The 18,459-nt window shown below is 45.9% G+C and overlaps 1 protein-coding gene across 1 annotated transcript in view; it reads left to right on the forward strand.

Moving 5' to 3' along the window:
• The window catches only part of trpm5 (transient receptor potential cation channel, subfamily M, member 5), a 140,945-nt gene that overhangs the window by 65,428 nt on the left and 57,058 nt on the right, over nt 1-18,459 (forward strand). The window contains exons 7-12 of the mRNA XM_038807462.1: nt 507-571; nt 4,147-4,332; nt 9,998-10,100; nt 12,949-13,067; nt 13,916-14,284; nt 17,815-17,955. Coding sequence (XP_038663390.1) covers nt 507-571; nt 4,147-4,332; nt 9,998-10,100; nt 12,949-13,067; nt 13,916-14,284; nt 17,815-17,955 — 983 coding nt within the window. The remainder of the gene's footprint in view (nt 1-506; nt 572-4,146; nt 4,333-9,997; nt 10,101-12,948; nt 13,068-13,915; nt 14,285-17,814; nt 17,956-18,459) is intronic.

Consider the following 18,459-nt stretch of genomic DNA (forward strand, 5'->3'; position numbering starts at 1 on the left):
GCCACTGATGTCTGAAATAATTTCTTGCATCAAGTCCAACTCTGAGTTGAATAATATTTCCATTTTCTTCATTGACGTCTCTGTCAATTTAGTGACAGTTTGGGCCAATGCTGGGTAGTTGTGTGGCATGGGTCCACTAGGAGCTCATGCAAAGTTGCTTTCAGACAGGACTCTAACCATGGGCAGAGAGTATACTTTAATCTGTGACAATATTCTTATCCAAGCATCACGCACATAGTGCAATACAAAAGAAGCAATACCTGACCTTTGAATTGTTGCACAATCTCAAAAGCTGTGCCAACCCAGATGTAAAAAATAATAACAAAAGTGGATACTTTTTTCCCCAAGTATTGGAAGGGTGTAGTTATTACTACCTAAAAAGGCATTGTGTCATTAATCCTTTTGAAGATGTGTGGTTAGTCTTTTATAAATGATTTCCCGCTTAATAAAAGCACAGCATTGAGAGTTGTACAGAGTGCTTTAAATGCTGCTTTTGTCTTTTGCAGGAACGGGCAGTATTGAAATTCCTGTGCTCTGTGTTCTTGTAAATGGTGGTCCTGATCTGTTGCAGGTAACAACCTATTTGCCTGACTGGCTGGTGTATAGAATGCTGGTTCTGTAACACATTTCAACTCTTTTACTGATGGACATGGCACAAAGAACAGCTTTCATTAAATTCATTATAGGAGCACACCAACCAATTCAATCCACCATTTGTCCATAATGTAAATAAGATGTCATGTGATAAGTTTATAACTTTATTCACTTGCAATGTGATTCAATTTCCCTCTACATATGTTGCGATAGCCCTCTTATCCAGTTGAAAAATAAACTCAGGTCAGTTAATCTTAAAGGCTTGTTACTTTGTAGAACCCATATGATCATGTTGGGAAAGATTCTTGACCTGTAAAAAAAGTTAACATAATAAAGGCAAGTCATACTGAAAGAGCAACCAGGCTTTCTCCTTTATTCTATGTGTGTATCTCAAAGACTGAACCTGTTTGAAGAAATGTTCCTGACTCCCATCCTGGCAAGGAGATGGACTATTGGGCCAGATTTCTAGTTTGTGTTCGGGATCCTGACACCCAGAGAATTCTGGGTCTGTCCCCTGCATCCGAGCTCCATCACATTTACAATGTAATTTTCAAATGGAAATGGTCTAATTGGCGAGGAGGCACTTGGTGCCCAATTCGAGGCACTGTCACCTTCAGGAGGCTGGTGCCAATGGGAAGGCAGATGGCAGCCATGTTGAGGGCTGCTGCTGCTTTGCCAGTCAGAGCAGGCAGCTCATTGGAAAGCCATAGATACGGAACAAGGTAGACAGTGGCCTTGCAGAGCGAGACAAGGACCCAATTCTCACGTCAGCGATAGTTGGTCTCAGATTTGTTTCCAAGCCAACAGCTGAGAGACGTATTTGGGCCCTGCAGTGAACCAGACAGCTGTGCACTATCAAGAAAAAACACAGGGTGCACAGGGGGAAAAAAAATAAAAATTTCATTACTGATATGGGGACTCCTTGCATACACATCGACTGAGGGTGTGGAGTTCTCTGGCTGGGACACAGTAGCAAATCGCAGATTGGCTCAGAGACTGAGTGAGAAGGTTAACAGAACAGATCTTTAAGGGCAGCACGGTAGCACAAATGGATAGCACTGTGGCTTCACAGCGCCAGGGTCTCAGGTTCGATTCCCCGCTGGGTCACTGTCTGTGTGCAGTCTGCACGTTCTCCCCGTGTGTGCGTGGGTTTCCTCCGGGTGCTCCAGTTTCCTCCCACAGTCCAAAGACATGCAGGTTAGGTGGATTGGCCATGATAAGTTGCTCTTAGTGACCAAAAAGGTTAGGAGGGGTTATTGGATTACGGGGATAGGCTGGAAGTGAGGGCTTAACTGGGTCAGTGCAGACTCGAATGGCCTCCTGCACTATATGTTCGATGATCCTTATCTCCTTCTCTGGAGATGCCGCTGGATGAGGTCCAGAGGAGGAGTGATATTCTGTAAATGCAGGAAGGAAGGATGCAACCTCACCCTCCTTTCCCTCCTAACTTCTCTCCTGCAGCAGCTGGTGCTTTACTGCCTGGCTTCCTTTACTCCTCACATTCCTATCCCAACCAAGTGGCACCCCTAGCAATGACGAAGCACTCTCTTTTCTCATGGTGACTCCTATAAGATATCCAGTAAGGTGGGATCACACTTACTCTTTTTAGCTGAAGTTCTCAGAGAATTTGTGGAATAAATGTTCCTTAAGTGGTTGTGACATTGTTATCCAAGTGCCCCAGTAAATTTCCTGATGCGTTTTAGAGGTTCTCTTCACAGCTTGGCATTACCATCATTAAATTGGCCACCACCTGTATAAAGTTCCAATAGGGTTACTATTGATCAGAAACTGAACTGGACTAGCCATATAAATTCCCGTACCAGCCTCCCCGGACAGGCGCCGGAAGGTGGCGACTAGGGGCTTTTCACAGTAACTTAATTGAAGCCTACTCGTGACAATAAGCGATTTTCATTTCAAATACAGTGGCTACAAGAGCAGGTCAGAGGCTGGGAATTCTATGGTGAGTTACTCACCATGAGTTTGGGCAGCACGGTAGCATGGTGGTTAGCATAAATGCTTCACAGCTCCAGGGTCCCAGGTTCGATTCCCGGCTGGGTCACTGTCTGTGCGGAGTCTGCACGTCCTCCCCGTGTGTGCATGGGTTTCCTCCGGGTTCTCCGGTTTCCTCCCACAGTCCAAAGATGTGCGGGTTAGGTGGATTGGCCATGCTAAATTGCCCGTAGTGTCCTAAAATGTAAGGTTAAGGGGGGGTTGTTGGGTTACGGGTATAGAGTGGATACGTGGGTTTGAGTAGGGTGATCATTGCTCGGCACAACATCGAGGGCTGAAGGGCCTGTTCTGTACTGTAATGTTCTATGTTCTATGTTCTATACTCGCCTCCTGACTCTCCAAAGCCTGTTCACCATCTACAAGGCAAAAGTCAGGAGTGTAATGGAATACTCTTCACTTGCCTGGCTCAGTACAGCTCTAACACTCAAGAAGCTTGGCATCATCCAGGATTAAGCAGCTCACTTGATCAGCACTTCATCCACCAGCTTAAACATTGACTCCCTCCACCACCAATGCACAGTGGCAGCTGTGTATAGCATCTACAAGATACACTGCAGCAACTTGCTAAATATTCTTTGGCATCACATCCTAAATATATGACCTTTACCATCTGGAAGGACAAGGGCAGCCGGTACAGTAGCCCAGTGGTTAGCACTGCTGTCTCACAGCACCAGGGACCTGGGTTCAGTTCCAGCCGAGGGTAACTGTCTGTGTGGAGTTTGCACTTTCTACGCATGTCTGCGTGGTTTCCTCCGGCTTCCTCCCACAGTCCAAAGATGTGCTGGTTAGGTGGATTGGTCATGATAAAAGTTGCCCCTTAGCGTCCAGGATGGACAGGCTAGATGAGGTCACAGAGATAGGGTGGGGGAGTGGGCCTAGGAAGGGTGCTCTTTCAGAGTGTGCAGACCCGATAGGCCAAATGGCCTCTTTCTGCACTGTAGAGATTCTAGTAAGAAAAAATATACATCGGAGCACCACCACCTTCAAGTTCCTCTACAAGCCAATCACCATCCTTTCTTGGAACTATATCACTGTTCCTTCATTGTCGCTGGATGAAAATCCTGGAATGCCCTATCTGACAGCACTGTGAGAATATTTTCACCACATGGCCTGTGGTGTTAAATAAGGAAGTTCAGTACCACCTTCTCAACCAAAATTATGGATGGGCAGTAAAAGCCAAGTGACGTCTACATCTCATGAGTGAATTATAAAAAACGGGATGAGTGGATGAATTGTCTCAGAGTGCCTGGTGCACATGGAATGTATTCTGGTGAGCAGACAAAGCATCCAGGAAAGGAAGTTTGGAGTAGAAAAATTGATAGAGAAAATTAATGAAGAAAACAAGCACCAACTTTCTTTTGGACTGAGTTTGTCACATAACACGGCAGTCTGTCCCATTATGGCTTACTTATGCCCTGAAGAAGTTGGGTGACTTTATTTTCTGTGGTCTTGGGACAGTTGTTAAAGATGGATATTCAATGCTTGCTGTTAATAAATCAAAAAACATCAATCTTGATAAGTGTGCTTCAATTTGTTTTTTAGAAAGTGCACCGAGGGATGGAAAACTCTGTTCCGTGGCTGATCCTGGCAGGGTCTGGAGGCATTGCCGATGTTATTGCTTCATTGATGCATGAATCTTTGGTTCCAGAGACTGTACAAGAACAACTTCAAGAAAAATTCCCCAAAGAAATCTTTTCCAGGGAAGATATTCTCAAATGGACCAAACTGGTACGGTTAGCATTGTCATCAGTGCATTGAACACATGTGGGGGGGGGCCTGCTTTAAGTCAGCATTGACAAAGAGTCATCCAGACTCAAAACGTTAGCTCCATTCTCTTCCCACAAATGCTGACAGCAATGCTGAGCTTGTCTAGCACTTTCTGTTCTTGTTTCAGATTCCAGAATCCGCAGTTATTTGCTTTTATCTGATGACAGTTGATGTTGAATTGTGGTTAGTAACTAGGCAATTCACTCCCTCAAACGTGCTCTGCTGTTCAATTAAATCATTTGTATCTGTAGATCTTATGAAGTGTATCATTTGATACCCATACCTAACAAAAATCTATTTATTCATCAAGGCCTCGTTAAGTGGACCAAGTAACGTTGAAGAGCGTTGCCAGCCTCACTGGGCCGAGCGCCGGGAAGCTCGCCTCAATTTCCGCTCGCTACAACACTTAGGGCGCGATTCTCCGGTAACATTTCTAAGTGTGGGCTAAACCGGTGAGAAACTCTCCAGGGCCCAAAAAAGTGACTGTGTGTCGTCTGATAGGGTGGGGAATATGCCAGCGGGTAACTCCCTGAAAAACTGCCACAAATGAACTTAGAAATGTTTCCATTAAATTCCGTCCATTGTGTTTAGTTTTAGTAAGGTGACAGTTATTGGGAGGAGCCCAGAGCTGAAGCAGTCAGGTATTAAGGGCGTGATTCTCCGCACCCGCGAGAAATCGTGAGGCTGGCGTCAAAAACGGGCGGGTTTGACGCCAGCCTCCGCCCCCCCCGACCGGGAACCGATTCTGCTCCCCGGTCGGGGCTAGCATCTCGCGGCCGTGAACTCCGGCATCGCATGCTTAACGAATTTCGTTAAGCCCGCTAGCCAGAGTTAGCGACGGCTGACGCGTCAGATGACGTCAGCCGCGCATGCGCGGATTGGACGACTCCATGCCCCTCAGCCGCCCCGCGAATGGATACAGCGGGGCGGCGGAAGGAGAAAGAGTGCGCGGGGTAAGTACCCGCTGCCCGCGATCGGTGGGCACCGATCGCGGGCCCATGGCACCTTTGGCATGGCCGTTGTTCCCCAGATTGGGACTTTACGGCTGTTTTTACGAACGGTCAGACCAGGTGTGATTTACGTTCATAAAAACGGTCGTAAAGGCCTTGGAAATCGGCCCATCGGCCAGGGGAGAATCGCTGCTCGCCGTAAAAAAACGGCGGGCAGTGATTCGTGTCGGGAGGCGGGCGTGGGGGGGAGAATAGCAGGAGGGCGTCGGACCAGCGTGGCCGTAAAAATTTACGCCGCCCACTATTCTCCGCCCCGTCATGAGTGCGGAGAATTCCGCCCTAAGTTTTTCAGTTTTAAAATTCAGTTTTAGATTGGGATGTCAACAGACAAGCAGCTGCTCTTAAAACAGTAAGTTAAAGATTCGCCTGTGAACTGGACAGGAGCAGTCTCAAAGGTTGGCAGTTGAAACAATAGTTTGAGGCAGTAAAGAATCTGCCAGCTGTATCCTGGAGAATCTTTCTCTCAAAGTGGTTTATCCAAGACATTGCTATACAACAAGTATTCCCGGGTTGGCTAACTGTATTTAAAAGTGGATTTTGACCTGAGGTGGGTTTTGCTTTTGTGGAGATAAAAGCTAGCAGTTAGGATTGTGTGTTTCATTGTCAAGCATTGTTTAATTGGTAATTGTAAACTATATTCTTGTGTGATTTTAACGTTATTTTAATCCTGTGTTATAAAGTTTGTTTTAATATACCATATCGCTATTTGTGCATGGGAAAACTCTTGGAGTGAAGCATTCTTTCCTCTCAGTCTTGCAAATTAAATAAAATATAGGGGTGTCTGTCCAGTATAGAATTATGGAATCACTACAGTGCAGAAGAAGGCCTTTCGGCCTGTTGCACGTTTTACTTGAGTGTATTACGCGTTTTATTGGCGTGTATTAACACGCCTCCGTTTAAAGGCCGTGTGCTTAACACTACTACAGCTCTGTGTATGTAATTCTGCTCGGAGTCGCCAGGTGCCGTATTTAGACACCTCACAAGTATATCAAGGTCAGGTTCAAAGTAATAAATCTGTACACCGATTAGTAAGTTCAAACGATTGATATTTATTATAACCAATATAATAAATACACATGCATACGCTAAAGAGACTAAGTTACTTCTAAACTAAACGACTAAAATACTTATCTAAAACAGGAACAGGCAAGGTCGGGGATCGAGGCCTTCGTCCCGTTCTTGGTCTGCAACTCTCAAAGTGTTACGGTCGTCAGGGTCTAGCAAGTCTGGCTCACGTAGCGATCGCTGTGGTGAAACTTACAGTTCGATGGCTGGTGGCTCAACGGCTGGTGATGGAACTGGAGTCAGGATGCGATGTATCAGCAAAGCGATGAAGACAGCAGAGAGCCGGAGCCAAGGCAACAGACCGGACCATGTGCGGGGTCTACTTTTATAGGTCCCCCCAAAGTCCGTGCCTCTTCGGGGCGGTCTCTACCTGCTGTATATCGATTGGGTCTTCTCCCAATCGATATTTTCCAAACCCCCCAATCTGAGGGTCGCTTCTCGATGGGTGGGGTGGTCTCTATGGTGCTTTGTGATGGATACTTATGGTGCCGTTTCGTCTGGGCGTCCACTCAAAGTATCCATTCAAACCTAAATGTTTCTATTGTGTGGGCCTAGATCTGGATCACCTCATTACTATGCAAATCGTTGTTGCCATTTACACCTTTAGCTGAGATTCTGCACCTGGCCATAAACTGGTTTCTGTACGTGCAGAATGCTAATTAGCCTTCTGCAAACTGCTTGTCCTTGCTAAGACTGTTTTCTCCCTGCAGCCTTAGCAGTTCTCCATTTTGTAGCCCAGTGTCCATCTTAGGTGGCTACAGGCCCATTGAGTCTGCACCAACCCTCCAAAAGCACACCCTAACTAGAATATGTTCGCACCCTATCCCTATAACCCAGAAACCTACCATAGCCAATCCACCTAACCTGCACAGCTTTGGATTGTGGGAGGACATCAGAGCACCCGGAGGAAACCCCCACAGACACTGGGAGTACGGGCAAACTCCACACAGTCACTCTCGGTCAGAATCAAATCCAGCTCCCTGACACTGTGAGGCAGCAGTGCTAATTAGTGTGCCATGAAACCACTCTGAGTAACAGTTGGTGTCTGGTGTGGGATCATGATACTTCCTGCATTTTATTGCAAGCCTCCTCTGGCTCGGGGTCAGATTTTGCTTTATAATACACAATGGGACATTTTGTTTTGTTAAAGGTGCTATAGAAATACACACCTCAATTTGGTGTCACCTGTAAATTTTGAAATTGTATTTCCAATTCCCACATCCAAATTGTTCATGCAAGAGGTGAGTTAACAACTGGGATTGCATTTAGTTAATCAACAATCTTCATGCTTTTGTCTTAAATGTCCTTTATATCTTATTTGATTCCTTCTTCTAATGTCATGTCCATCATGTAAATGCCATTTTAATGTTGTTACTTGTTAGTGTATCCCATGTATCCCATAGTAGCTCCTCCCTTGCTTTTGTCATTTATGTTTCTGTTGAACAGTTTACCATTATTTTATTCCCTGATTATTTTGTTTTGTAGTTTCTCCGTCTCCTAATTGTTTTTAACTCCCCCCACCCCCGACCTATTTTATATTCCCTTTTGTTAATGTATGCTATTTTTCTTTAATTCCAATTTTGCTCTTATTTTTTATCCATCATGATGTGGCATTGCTGGTTAGTTTGCTCTTGCTTTTGGGTGGGATAGATTTTGCCTGAACTCCGTAGATCACTGTTTTAAATACTTCCTCCTGCTGCTCTATTTCTGTCGGTCAATACATTTTTCTAGTTTACTTTCCTTAATTCCATTCTCATCCACTTAAAATCAATCTGTTTTGAATTTATTACTTTGGTCTTTGTCTTACACTTGTCTTTCTCACTTATTGGGCGGGATTCTCTGATCCTGAGCCTAAGTGCTGACGCCGTTGTAAATGCCATCGCGTTCTACGACGACGTCAACGGGCCACTGGGACTAGCGATCCTGTGCCGCACAGGGGGCCAGCACGGCACTGGAGCGCTTCACGCAGCTCCAGCTGCCGATACCGGCATCAGAACAGATGCCACGGGTCCGCGTATGCGTGTTACGGCTGGCAGGAATTTGCGCATGGGTTGCCTTCTCCGCGCCGGCCCCAACGCAACATGGCGGAGAGCTACAGGGGCCCGGTGCAGAAGAACATAGGCCCCCACTAGGACAAGCTGGCCCGCTGATCGGTAGGCCCCGATCATGGATCAGGCCACCGTGGAGACCCCCTCTCGGGGTCGGATCCCCCCTCTCCCCCCAATCCCCCTCTCAAACCAGGCCGTGCCCTGCAGCATGAACAGTGAGGTCCCGCCGGGTAGGACCACACATGAACGGGACCGGCCTACCTCGGCCTACCTCGGCGGGCACTCGCCACATCAAGCATGGAGAATCGTCGCATAGAGCGGCCCGCGACCGGCGCCAATGGAACCGATTCCCCGGTGACAAGGGAATTGGCGGACCGGCATCGGAGCGGCGTCGCGTCAATTGCGCCCCTCCCCCGCCGATTCTCCAACCTGGCCCAGGGCCGGAGACCCGGAGAATCCCGCCCATTATCTTAAACTGTACTATGTTGAGATCACTATTTCATAGATGCTCTCCTACAGCTATTTTTCTTATCTATTCTGGTTTGTTTCAGAATTTAAAACCCACTACCCACTAAGTTTTTCATCACCTAATGTTTCATTCTTTGGCTAGGCATCCATATTTGTGATTGCACCCTTGTGATCCTTATAACATTTTTATATAAATGTATATTGTTGTTGTTAGTTATTGAAATGTCTTGTAGGTATCGAGAAGTTACTGGATAAAAACAAGGTAGTTTATTGGATGAGCAAATTAATTCAACTGATCAGGAATAGAGGCAGTTTGCTCTGTCTATAGAAAGCACATCATTCCTGCAATGCTTCAACTCTTTTCCAATAAACTAATAATGACAAACAAAAAATGCATAAGGCAATTTAGTGGTTATGTTACTGGACTAATAGTTAAAGGATTGGTATGAGCAACAAATGCTGGCCTTTCCAATCACACACTCATCCCATGAAAGTGTAACTTTAAAAAAATTTAATCATAAAATCAAATTGTGGAGCACTAATATCCGTTAGGAAGAACCTTACCATTCTTACCGGACTGTTCTTAAATGTCACACTAATCCCACAACAAGTGGACTGACGAGCCACTCAGTTCAAGAAGGCAACTCATCATCATCTTCTCAATGGATGGGGAATAAATGCTGGCTCTGCCTTTGACAGCCACATCCCATAAATAAATAAGCCATTCTTGCAGCATTTCAGTTCTACAGGAATTGTCCTTTCCTTCATCAGCAGAACTTTCCACTTTACCCTGAACCTTACAATATCTGCAGTTTATTATCTCTCTTGGCAATATACATTCTTCGTGAAGTTTATCCTCTTCTGAATTCAAAGGAGGGATTATTCATTGTACAAACTACATAATTTCATAAATATCAGTCATCTTTAATGTGGGATATTTAAAACTTGATCTACATGATTTAATAATCTTGGGTACACTAATCTAAAATATATTCCTGCCACAAAAAATGAACACAAACTTTGGATTATTTTTAGATTCAAAGCATTATAGCCAAAGACCATATTTTAACAGTACATGACTCCGAGCAGGAAAACTCTGAGGACTTGGACACCATTATCTTGAAAGCCCTTGTCAAAGGTAGGGAGATATTTACTAAGTTTACAATAACCATCTTCTGGCATGAAAATGTAATGTAAAATATTACATTAAAATCGGTTCTTGGGACTACGATGTGGTGGCCATCACGGAAACTTGGATAGAAGAGGGGCATAAATGGTTGTTGGAGGTTCCTGGTTATAGATGTTTCAATAAGATTAGGGAGGGTGGTAAAAGAGGTGGGGGTTACATTGTTAATTAAAGATAGTATAAACAGCTGCAGAAAGGAAGTTCGAGGAGGATCTGCCTACTGAGGTGGTATGGGTTTATGTCAGAAATAGGAAAGGAGCAGTCACCTTGTTGGGAGTTTTCTATAGGCCTCCCAATAGCAGCAGAGATGTGGAGGAACAGATTGGGAAACAGATTTTGGAAAGGTGCAGAAGCCACAGGGTAGTAGTCATGGGTGACTTCAACTTCCCAAATATTGAGTGGAAACTCTTTAGATCAAATAGTTTGTGCAGTGCGTCCAGGAAGCTTTTCTAACACAGTTGTAGATTGTCCGACCAGAGGGGAGGCCATATTGGATTTAGTACTTGGTAATGAACCAGGGCAAGTGATAGATTTGTTAGTGGGGGAGCATTTTGGAGATAGTGACCACAATTCTGTAACTTTCACTTCAGTAACAGAGAGGGATAGGTGCGTGCGACAGGGCAAGGTTTACAATTGGGGGAAGGATGAATACAATGCTGTCAGACAAGAACTGAAGTGCATAAGTTGGAAACATAGGCTGTCGGGGAAGGACACAATTGAAATGTGGAACTTGTTCAAGGAACAGAGACTACGTGTCCTTGATATGTATGTCCCTGTCAGGCAGGAAGAGATGGTCGAGTGAGGGAACCATGGTTGACAAGAGAGGTTGTATGTCTTGTAAGAGGAAGAAGGATACTTACGTAAGGCTGAGGAAACAAGGTTCAGACAGGGCGCTGGAGGAATACAAGATAGCCAGGAGGGAACTGAAGAAAGGGATTAGGAGAGCTGAGAGAGGGCATGAAATATCTTTGGCGGGTAGGATTAAGGAAAACCCCCAAGGCCTTTTACACATATGTGAGAAATATGAGAATGACTAGAGCGAGGGTAGGTCCGATCCAGGACAGTAGTGGGAGATTGTGTATTGAGTCTGAAGAGATAGGAGAGGTCTTGAACGAGTACAATTCTTCAGTATTTACGAATGCGAGGGGCCATATTGTTGGAGAGGACAGTGTGAAACAGACTAGTAAGCTCGAGGAGATACTTGTTAGGAAGGAAGATGTGTTGGGAATTTTGAAAAACTTGAGGATAGACAAGTCCCCCGGGCCTGATGGGATATATCCAAGGATTCTATGGGAATCAAGAGATGAAATTGCAGAGCCGTTGGCAATGATCTTTTCGTCCTCACTGTCAACAGGGGTGGTACCAGGGGATTGGAGAGCGGCGAATGTCGTGCCCCTATTCAAAAACAGGCCAGTTAGTCTTACTTCGGTGGTAGGCAAAGTAATGGAAAGGGTACTGAGGGATAGGATTTCTGAGCATCTGGAAAGACACTGCTTGATTAGGGGTAGTCAGCACAGATTTGTGAGGGGTAGGTCTTGCCTCACAAGTCTTATTAAATTCTTTGAGGAGGTGACCATGCACGTGGCTGAAGGTAAAGCAGTGGATGTAGTGTACATGGATTTTAGGAAGGCAATTTATAAGGTTCCCCAAGGTAGGCTTATGCAAAAAGTAAGGAGGCATAGGATAGTGGGAAACTTGGCCAGTTGGATAACAAACTGGCTATTCGATAGAAGTCAGAGAGTGGGGTGGATGGCAAATATTCAGCCTGGAGCCCAGTTATCAGTGGCGTAACGCAGGGATTCGTCTGGGACTTCTGCTGTTTATGATTTTCATTAATGACTTGGATGAGGGAGTTGAAGGGTGGGTCAGTAAATTTGCAGACGATACGAAGATTGGTGGTGTTGTGGATAGTGAGGAGGGCTGTTGTCAGCTGCAAAGAGACATAGATAGAATGCAGAGCTGGGCTGAGAAGTGGCAGATGGAGTTTAACCCTGAAAAGTGTGAGGTTGTCCATTTTGGAAGGACAAATATAAATGCGGAATAAAGGGTTAACGGTAGGGTTCTTGGCAATGTGGAGGAGCAGAGAGATCTTGGGGTCTATGTTCATAGATCTTTGAAAGTTACCACTCAAGTGGATAGAGCTGTGAAGAAGGCCTATGGTGTGCTAGCGTTCATTAGCAGAGGGATTGAATTTAAGAGCCGTGAGGTGATGATGCAGCTGTACAAAACCTTGGTAAGGCCACATTTGGAGTACTGTGTTTTTAGGAAGGATGTGGAAGCTTTGGAAAAGGTGCAAAGGAGATTTACCAGTTGCCTGGAATGGAGAGTAGGTCTGACGAGGAAAGATTGAGGGTGCTAGGCCTTTTCTCATTAGAACAGAGAAGGATGAGGGGTGACTTGATAGAGGTTTATAAGATGATCAGGGGAATAGATAGAGTAGACAGTCAAGAGACTTTTTTCCGGGTGGAACAAACTATTACAAGGGGACAGAAATTTAAGGTGAATGGTGGAAGATATAGGCGGATGTCAGAGGTAGGTTCTTTACGCAGAGAGTGATGGGGGCATGGAATGCACTGCCTGTGGAAGTAGTTGAGTCGGAAACATTAGGGACCTTCAAGCGGCTATTGGATAGGTACATGGATTGCGGTAGAATGATGGGGTGTAGCTTAGTTTGTTCCTAATCTAGGACAAAAGTTCGGCACAACATTCTGGGCCGAAGGGCCTGTTCTGTGCTGTATTTTTCTATGTTCTAAAAGCAGGTATCATGCACACAATAATGGTCTTTCTCTCTCTCCTGTAGCGTGTAAAAGTCAAACTCAAGAAGCTCAGGAGTATCTGGATGAACTAAAACTTGCCGTTACCTGGAACAGGGTGGATATTGCCAAGAGTGAGATCTTCAATGGTGATGTGGTGTGGACGGTAAGATGTGTAACTTATGTCAGTAGGCCGAGGTGTAAGAGGAAAGCTTGAGGGAGTGAGATTCTCCTATTAAAGTTAGCAGCAAGGTGGGTTCAATATCTGTGGAACTGCAGTCTTTAACACTTTGGCAACTTTATATCGGGTTGCAATTTGCATTTGGGTCAGAACAAAGTAAGATGCACCAGACCAGTTTGATTAGAGGTAGGAAAAGAAAATCCGAAATCTGTCAACCTGAAAAATGAAATCTAAATGCTGGGGTTATCTGGACTGAGAATGAAACAGGCGAGCACTTCATTCAGATAAAGACATTTTGGCAGAATCAGTGTGATTGAAAGGCTTATTGAAATCTTTGTATGCTTGAATTGAATTTCCCATGGTCAGATCCTGAATTAAAAAAGGATGACCTCCAAAAGTCTGTTCTGTCATTTCTTTCTGAACAGATTCTTACAGGCCTCCTGTTCCCATAGTTGTAGCTTCCCTGTTTTGCACACCCAGCAGCATCTCTCTCTGTCCAGGGTCTATGCATCTTACTCAGACGGTGTTTCTACGTCTGCACAAAGAAAGGCCTTGAAGCCTCTTCTTTTGTGTTCAGGTGTTAAAGCATACACCTAACTTTGAATGAGTTTTGATTTTGGTCCCTGAACCCATGGCAACCAGATTGCATGGGCTTGCCACCTTGTAGGGCTCAGTACCACTTCTCGCCATGCCCCTATTCCATAGCATTCTGCTTTATCTTAAATTAAAAGAGACAGTTCACAAGGTAACTATTTTATAAAGTCTGTTGGTCATAATAACGTCTCCTAATCAGGGTCCTATACAAGAACAATATCATATGCTTTGTCTTGTAGTCTTGCGACCTGGAAGAAGTAATGATGGATGCCTTGGTGAATGACAAGCCAGAGTTTGTCCGGTTGTTCATTGATAATGGAATGAATATGTATGACTTCCTTAACTATGGCCGGCTCCAGGAGCTCTACTGTTCGATCCCGCAAAAGTGCCTCCTCTATGAGCTCTTACTGAAAAAACTTGAGGAGCAGAAACTTACTATAACAGGCATGAACCCCAATTTACATCGTGACTCCTTGGAGAAGAAGCCCAAGTTTACCCTGTATGAAGTGTCTAAGGTGCTGAAGGATTTCCTCCATGATGCATGCAAGGGGATCTTCCAGGAATCCAACCCCTCTCGCAAGCCCTTGGGTGTTAAGAAGTCAATAACAGTAAGTATAAGGCCCAGCCTAGGAATTTGTTTCTATGTTTGATAAATTAATTAGTGGGGCGTGGGTATCACTGACAAGGCTGACATTTCTGGCACATTCCCAGGACATCCTGAAAAGTTTGATTTACCAAGACACTTCAGAAGGCAGTTTAGAATCAAATGGGAGTGGAGCCATATCTAGGCCAGACTGAACAATGGCAGCAGGGCCAGGATTCTCCCTACCCAGCGGGGCGCGGGGGTCCTGGCATAGCGGAGTGGCGCCAACACACTCCGGTGTCGGGCCTCCCCAAAGGTGCGCATTCTCCGCACCTTTAGGGGCTAGGCCCGCCCCGGAGTGGTTTCCGCTCCGCCGACTGGCGCCAAAACCGGCACAATGGCCTTTGGCGATACGCTGCCCGGTGTCGGGGCTGGCCAAAAGGCCTTTGCAGGTCCGCGCATGCGCCGGTGCATCTGCAGGCTGCTGACATCACCACCGGCGTATGCACGGTAGGGGGGGTCTCTTCCGCACTCCACCATGGTGGAGGCCATGGCAAGCGGCGGAAGAAAAAGAGTGCCCCCAAGGTACTGGCCCTCCCGCTGATCGGTTTGGCCCCGATCGCGGGCCATGCCACCGTGGGGGCCCCCCTGTGGTCCGATCGCCCCGCGGCCCCCCCTCCCCCCCCCAGGACCCCGGGGGCCCGCTCGCGCCGCCAATCCCGCTGGCACCAGAGGTGGTTTAAACCACATCAGCGGGATTGGCCTGTCAGCGGCGGGACTTCGGCCCAACGCGGGCCGGAGAATCGCCGCGGGGGGGTACGCCGATGGTGGCGGAGAATTCCGGCCACGACATGGGGGGGATTTACGCCGGCCCCGGGCGATTCCCCGACCCTGCGGGGGGTCGGAGAATTCCACCCCAGGTTTACATGCCTAAAAGACATGAGTGAATCAGTTAGAAATTTTATGGTGGTTTGATAACTTTCCTGGTCAAGTTAGCTGATGTCAGCTTTTTATTTCCATTTTTTTCAAACGGGATTTCAATTCTCAGGCTGCTATAGCAAGATCCAAACTCTTGTTCTGCAAAATTATTAGTCCAGCCCTCTGGATTACTAGTTCAGTATAGGTAGCATCATCACGTCACAAACTATACCCCTAACCAGGACATTGAATGTAGATGGATCATTACATGTTATTTAATAGCATTACCATCGCTGAATCTCCCATAATCAACATTTTGGAGGTTACCATTGATCAGAGAGCAGTAAGGGAAGAGTAAAAGATTATAACAGGCAGCACGGTGATACAGTGGTTAGCACTGCTGCCTCACAGCACCAGGGACCTGGGTTCAATTCCCGCCTTGCGTAACTGTCTGTGTGGAGTTTGCACTTTCTCCAGGTGCTCCGACTTCCTCTCTCAGTCCAAAGATATGTAGGCTAGGTAGATTGGCCGTGATAAAATTGCCCCTTAGGGTCCAGGGATGTATAATTTAGGTGGGGTTACAGGGATAGAGTGGGAGAATGGTCCTAGATGGGGTGCTCTTTCAGTGGGTCATTGCAGACCCAAGCAGCCAAATGGCCTCCTTCTACACTGTGGAGATTCTATGACATTCCTTTGGTTCAAAATCCTCAGCAATAATTTGTTTATTCCCATCTAGCTGCTCAATACTGGGAGAAACCAATAGGTCAAGTGTTATACACCCATGGGCAGCACGGTGGCGTAGTGGTTAGCATTGCTACCTCACGGCGCCGATGTCCCAGGTTTGATCCCAGCTCTGCGTCATTGTCCGTATGGAGTTTGCACATTCTCCCCATGTTTGCGTGGGTTTCACCCCCATAACCCAAAGATATGCAGGGTAGTGGTTGGACACACTAAATTGCCCCTTAATTGGGCAAATGAATTGGGTACTCTAAATTTATTTTAAAAAAGGAAGGGAAAAAAAGTGTTATGCACCCAAAGTACTGCACAGTCTTGTTAATAAGCGCTAGCAGGCAATTTAAGTGGCACTCAGCCTCTTAACGATCCTACAAGTGGCGATTACCAGCGCTCGTTCATGACGTCTTATGCGAAACATGGACTAAGCCAGTGTTTCAGTTGAAGATCACCTTTGAGGCTCTTCACTACTTGAAGGAACTGTCAAAAATCAAATCCCATTCTGGCTAATATATTTGGACTTGGAGTTCTAACATTCAGGTCTCAATACTTTACAGTTGACAACACCCGAAAAATAATGAAATATAAGCTATATATTTCCTGAAATTACAGTTCAGTAACTTATTAAATTGGGCTCTCATACATTACCTTACCTCCTGTGCCCAAGTGAAACATTTTGCTAAACTCTCCTCACCGCTATCCCCAACACTCTCATCCACTGTGGCAAATTCCCACCTCTGCTATTTAAGCAATGGGCGGGTATGCTTGGCAGCCTGCCATTGGCCGGTGACGGGATCTTCCAGTCCTGCCAATGTCCACGGGTTTTGTATATCTCCCACCCCCTGCAACCAGGCAACATTCTGTGGGGGTGGGAGGGGTCACGATCGGCAGGACGGAAGATCCTGCTGACAGGAAGGGCTGTACAATTTTGCCCAATTTGTCATAGATACCCGTAATCGAGGCACGTAATGCCCACCCCTTGCTAGTCCCCCTTTGGTAGCAGCTCATTTCCAACCACCCCTTCCGACCAGCTGAGGCACTCCCCATTCCTCATTGAGGTATTTCTGCTGAACCCCTCACTGAGATAATGTCCTTCCCCCATCATAAGTTACCACACCCACTCCAAAAGGGCATTTATGGAGAGGCAGAAGCAATTCTCTACCCTCCAATTCATTCACTGAGAGTGGGAGAGAGGAAAAGTGAGGTGGTGGGAATGAGGATCAAGAGTCTTTGCACCAGAAGAGGGACTAATATAGGAAAGGAAAGAAGGGAAGAGTCTCGCTTAGGAAAGTACAACAAGTAGAATAAGGATAATAATAGTAAGAAGTCTTACAACACCAGATTAAAGTCCAACAGGTTTGTTTCAAACACTAGCTTTCGGAGCAGTGCTGTGAAAGCTAGTGTTTGAAACAAACCTGTTGGACTTTAACCTGGTGTTGTAAGACTTCTTACTGTGCTCACCCCAGTCCAACGCCGACATCTCCACATCAAGGATAGAATTCTCTCCCACAAAGGCTTTGGAGGCCAAGTCACTGAACGTATTTAAGAAGCCATGATGTGGAGATGCCAGCGTTGGACTGGGGTGGGCAGAGTAAGAAGTCTTACAACACCAGGTTAAAGTCCAACAGGTTTGTTTGGAATCACTAGTTTTTGGAGCGCAGCTCCTTCATCAGGTGAGTCTATTTAAGAAGGAAATTGATATGTTTCTAGACTATTAAGACATCAAAGAATATGGGGTTGAGATAGAAGATCAGCCATGATCATATTGAATGGTGAAGCAGACTCCAAGCGTCGAGTGACTGATTCCTGTTTCTATTTTTCATGTTTCTAATGATCAAGTTTTGCTTTGATGGGACTGACAGTTGGGCTTGTGTTCAGATATTCAAATTCAATATACTCTTTCAGGAACTGAACAGTAAATTACGTGGTCAGAGGTTGTTTGTGATGCCTGATTTAAGGCAGAAGCTGGAAAACCCCTGGAGGGACCTCTTTTTGTGGGCAGTGCTCCTGAACCGTCAAGAAATGGCTAACTACTTCTGGGAAATGGTGAGCAGCTTCTCGGGGAAATCTAGGCCTTGCTGTATTTCAAACCACCACACCCAGCAAGAGATAGGCTGGAAATTTCCAGCTGTTCACACCGCCAGGACCTTCCGCTCCTGCTCATGGCGCACCCCCATCGCGGGTTTCATGGCGGTAAAGGGTGCATTCAGTGGGAAACTCCATTAACAATGGGGGGGGGACCAGAAAATCCTAATGCCGGCCAATAGCTGGCAGCCTTCTGCCACTGCAAAACATGTGGCGGGTTGTGTGGTAAATCCTACCCATAGTTTATTATTAACTTACAAAATTGGCATGTTAAAATTATGTCTCTTTATGCAATCCCTGTTTACAAACCATGTTTTGTCTTGTCAATGTTTCACACTATATATTCCTAATCCACTTTTATCGGACGTCTTGTGGCACAGTGAGCAGTGACCTTGCCTCTGAGCCAGAAGCTCTGGATTTGAGTCCCACCACAGGACTTGATGGTAACAAAGTGTGCTCATAATG

This window comes from Scyliorhinus canicula, chromosome 9 (genome assembly GCF_902713615.1).
Source record: "Scyliorhinus canicula chromosome 9, sScyCan1.1, whole genome shotgun sequence".
Taxonomy (NCBI): Eukaryota; Metazoa; Chordata; class Chondrichthyes; order Carcharhiniformes; family Scyliorhinidae; genus Scyliorhinus; species Scyliorhinus canicula.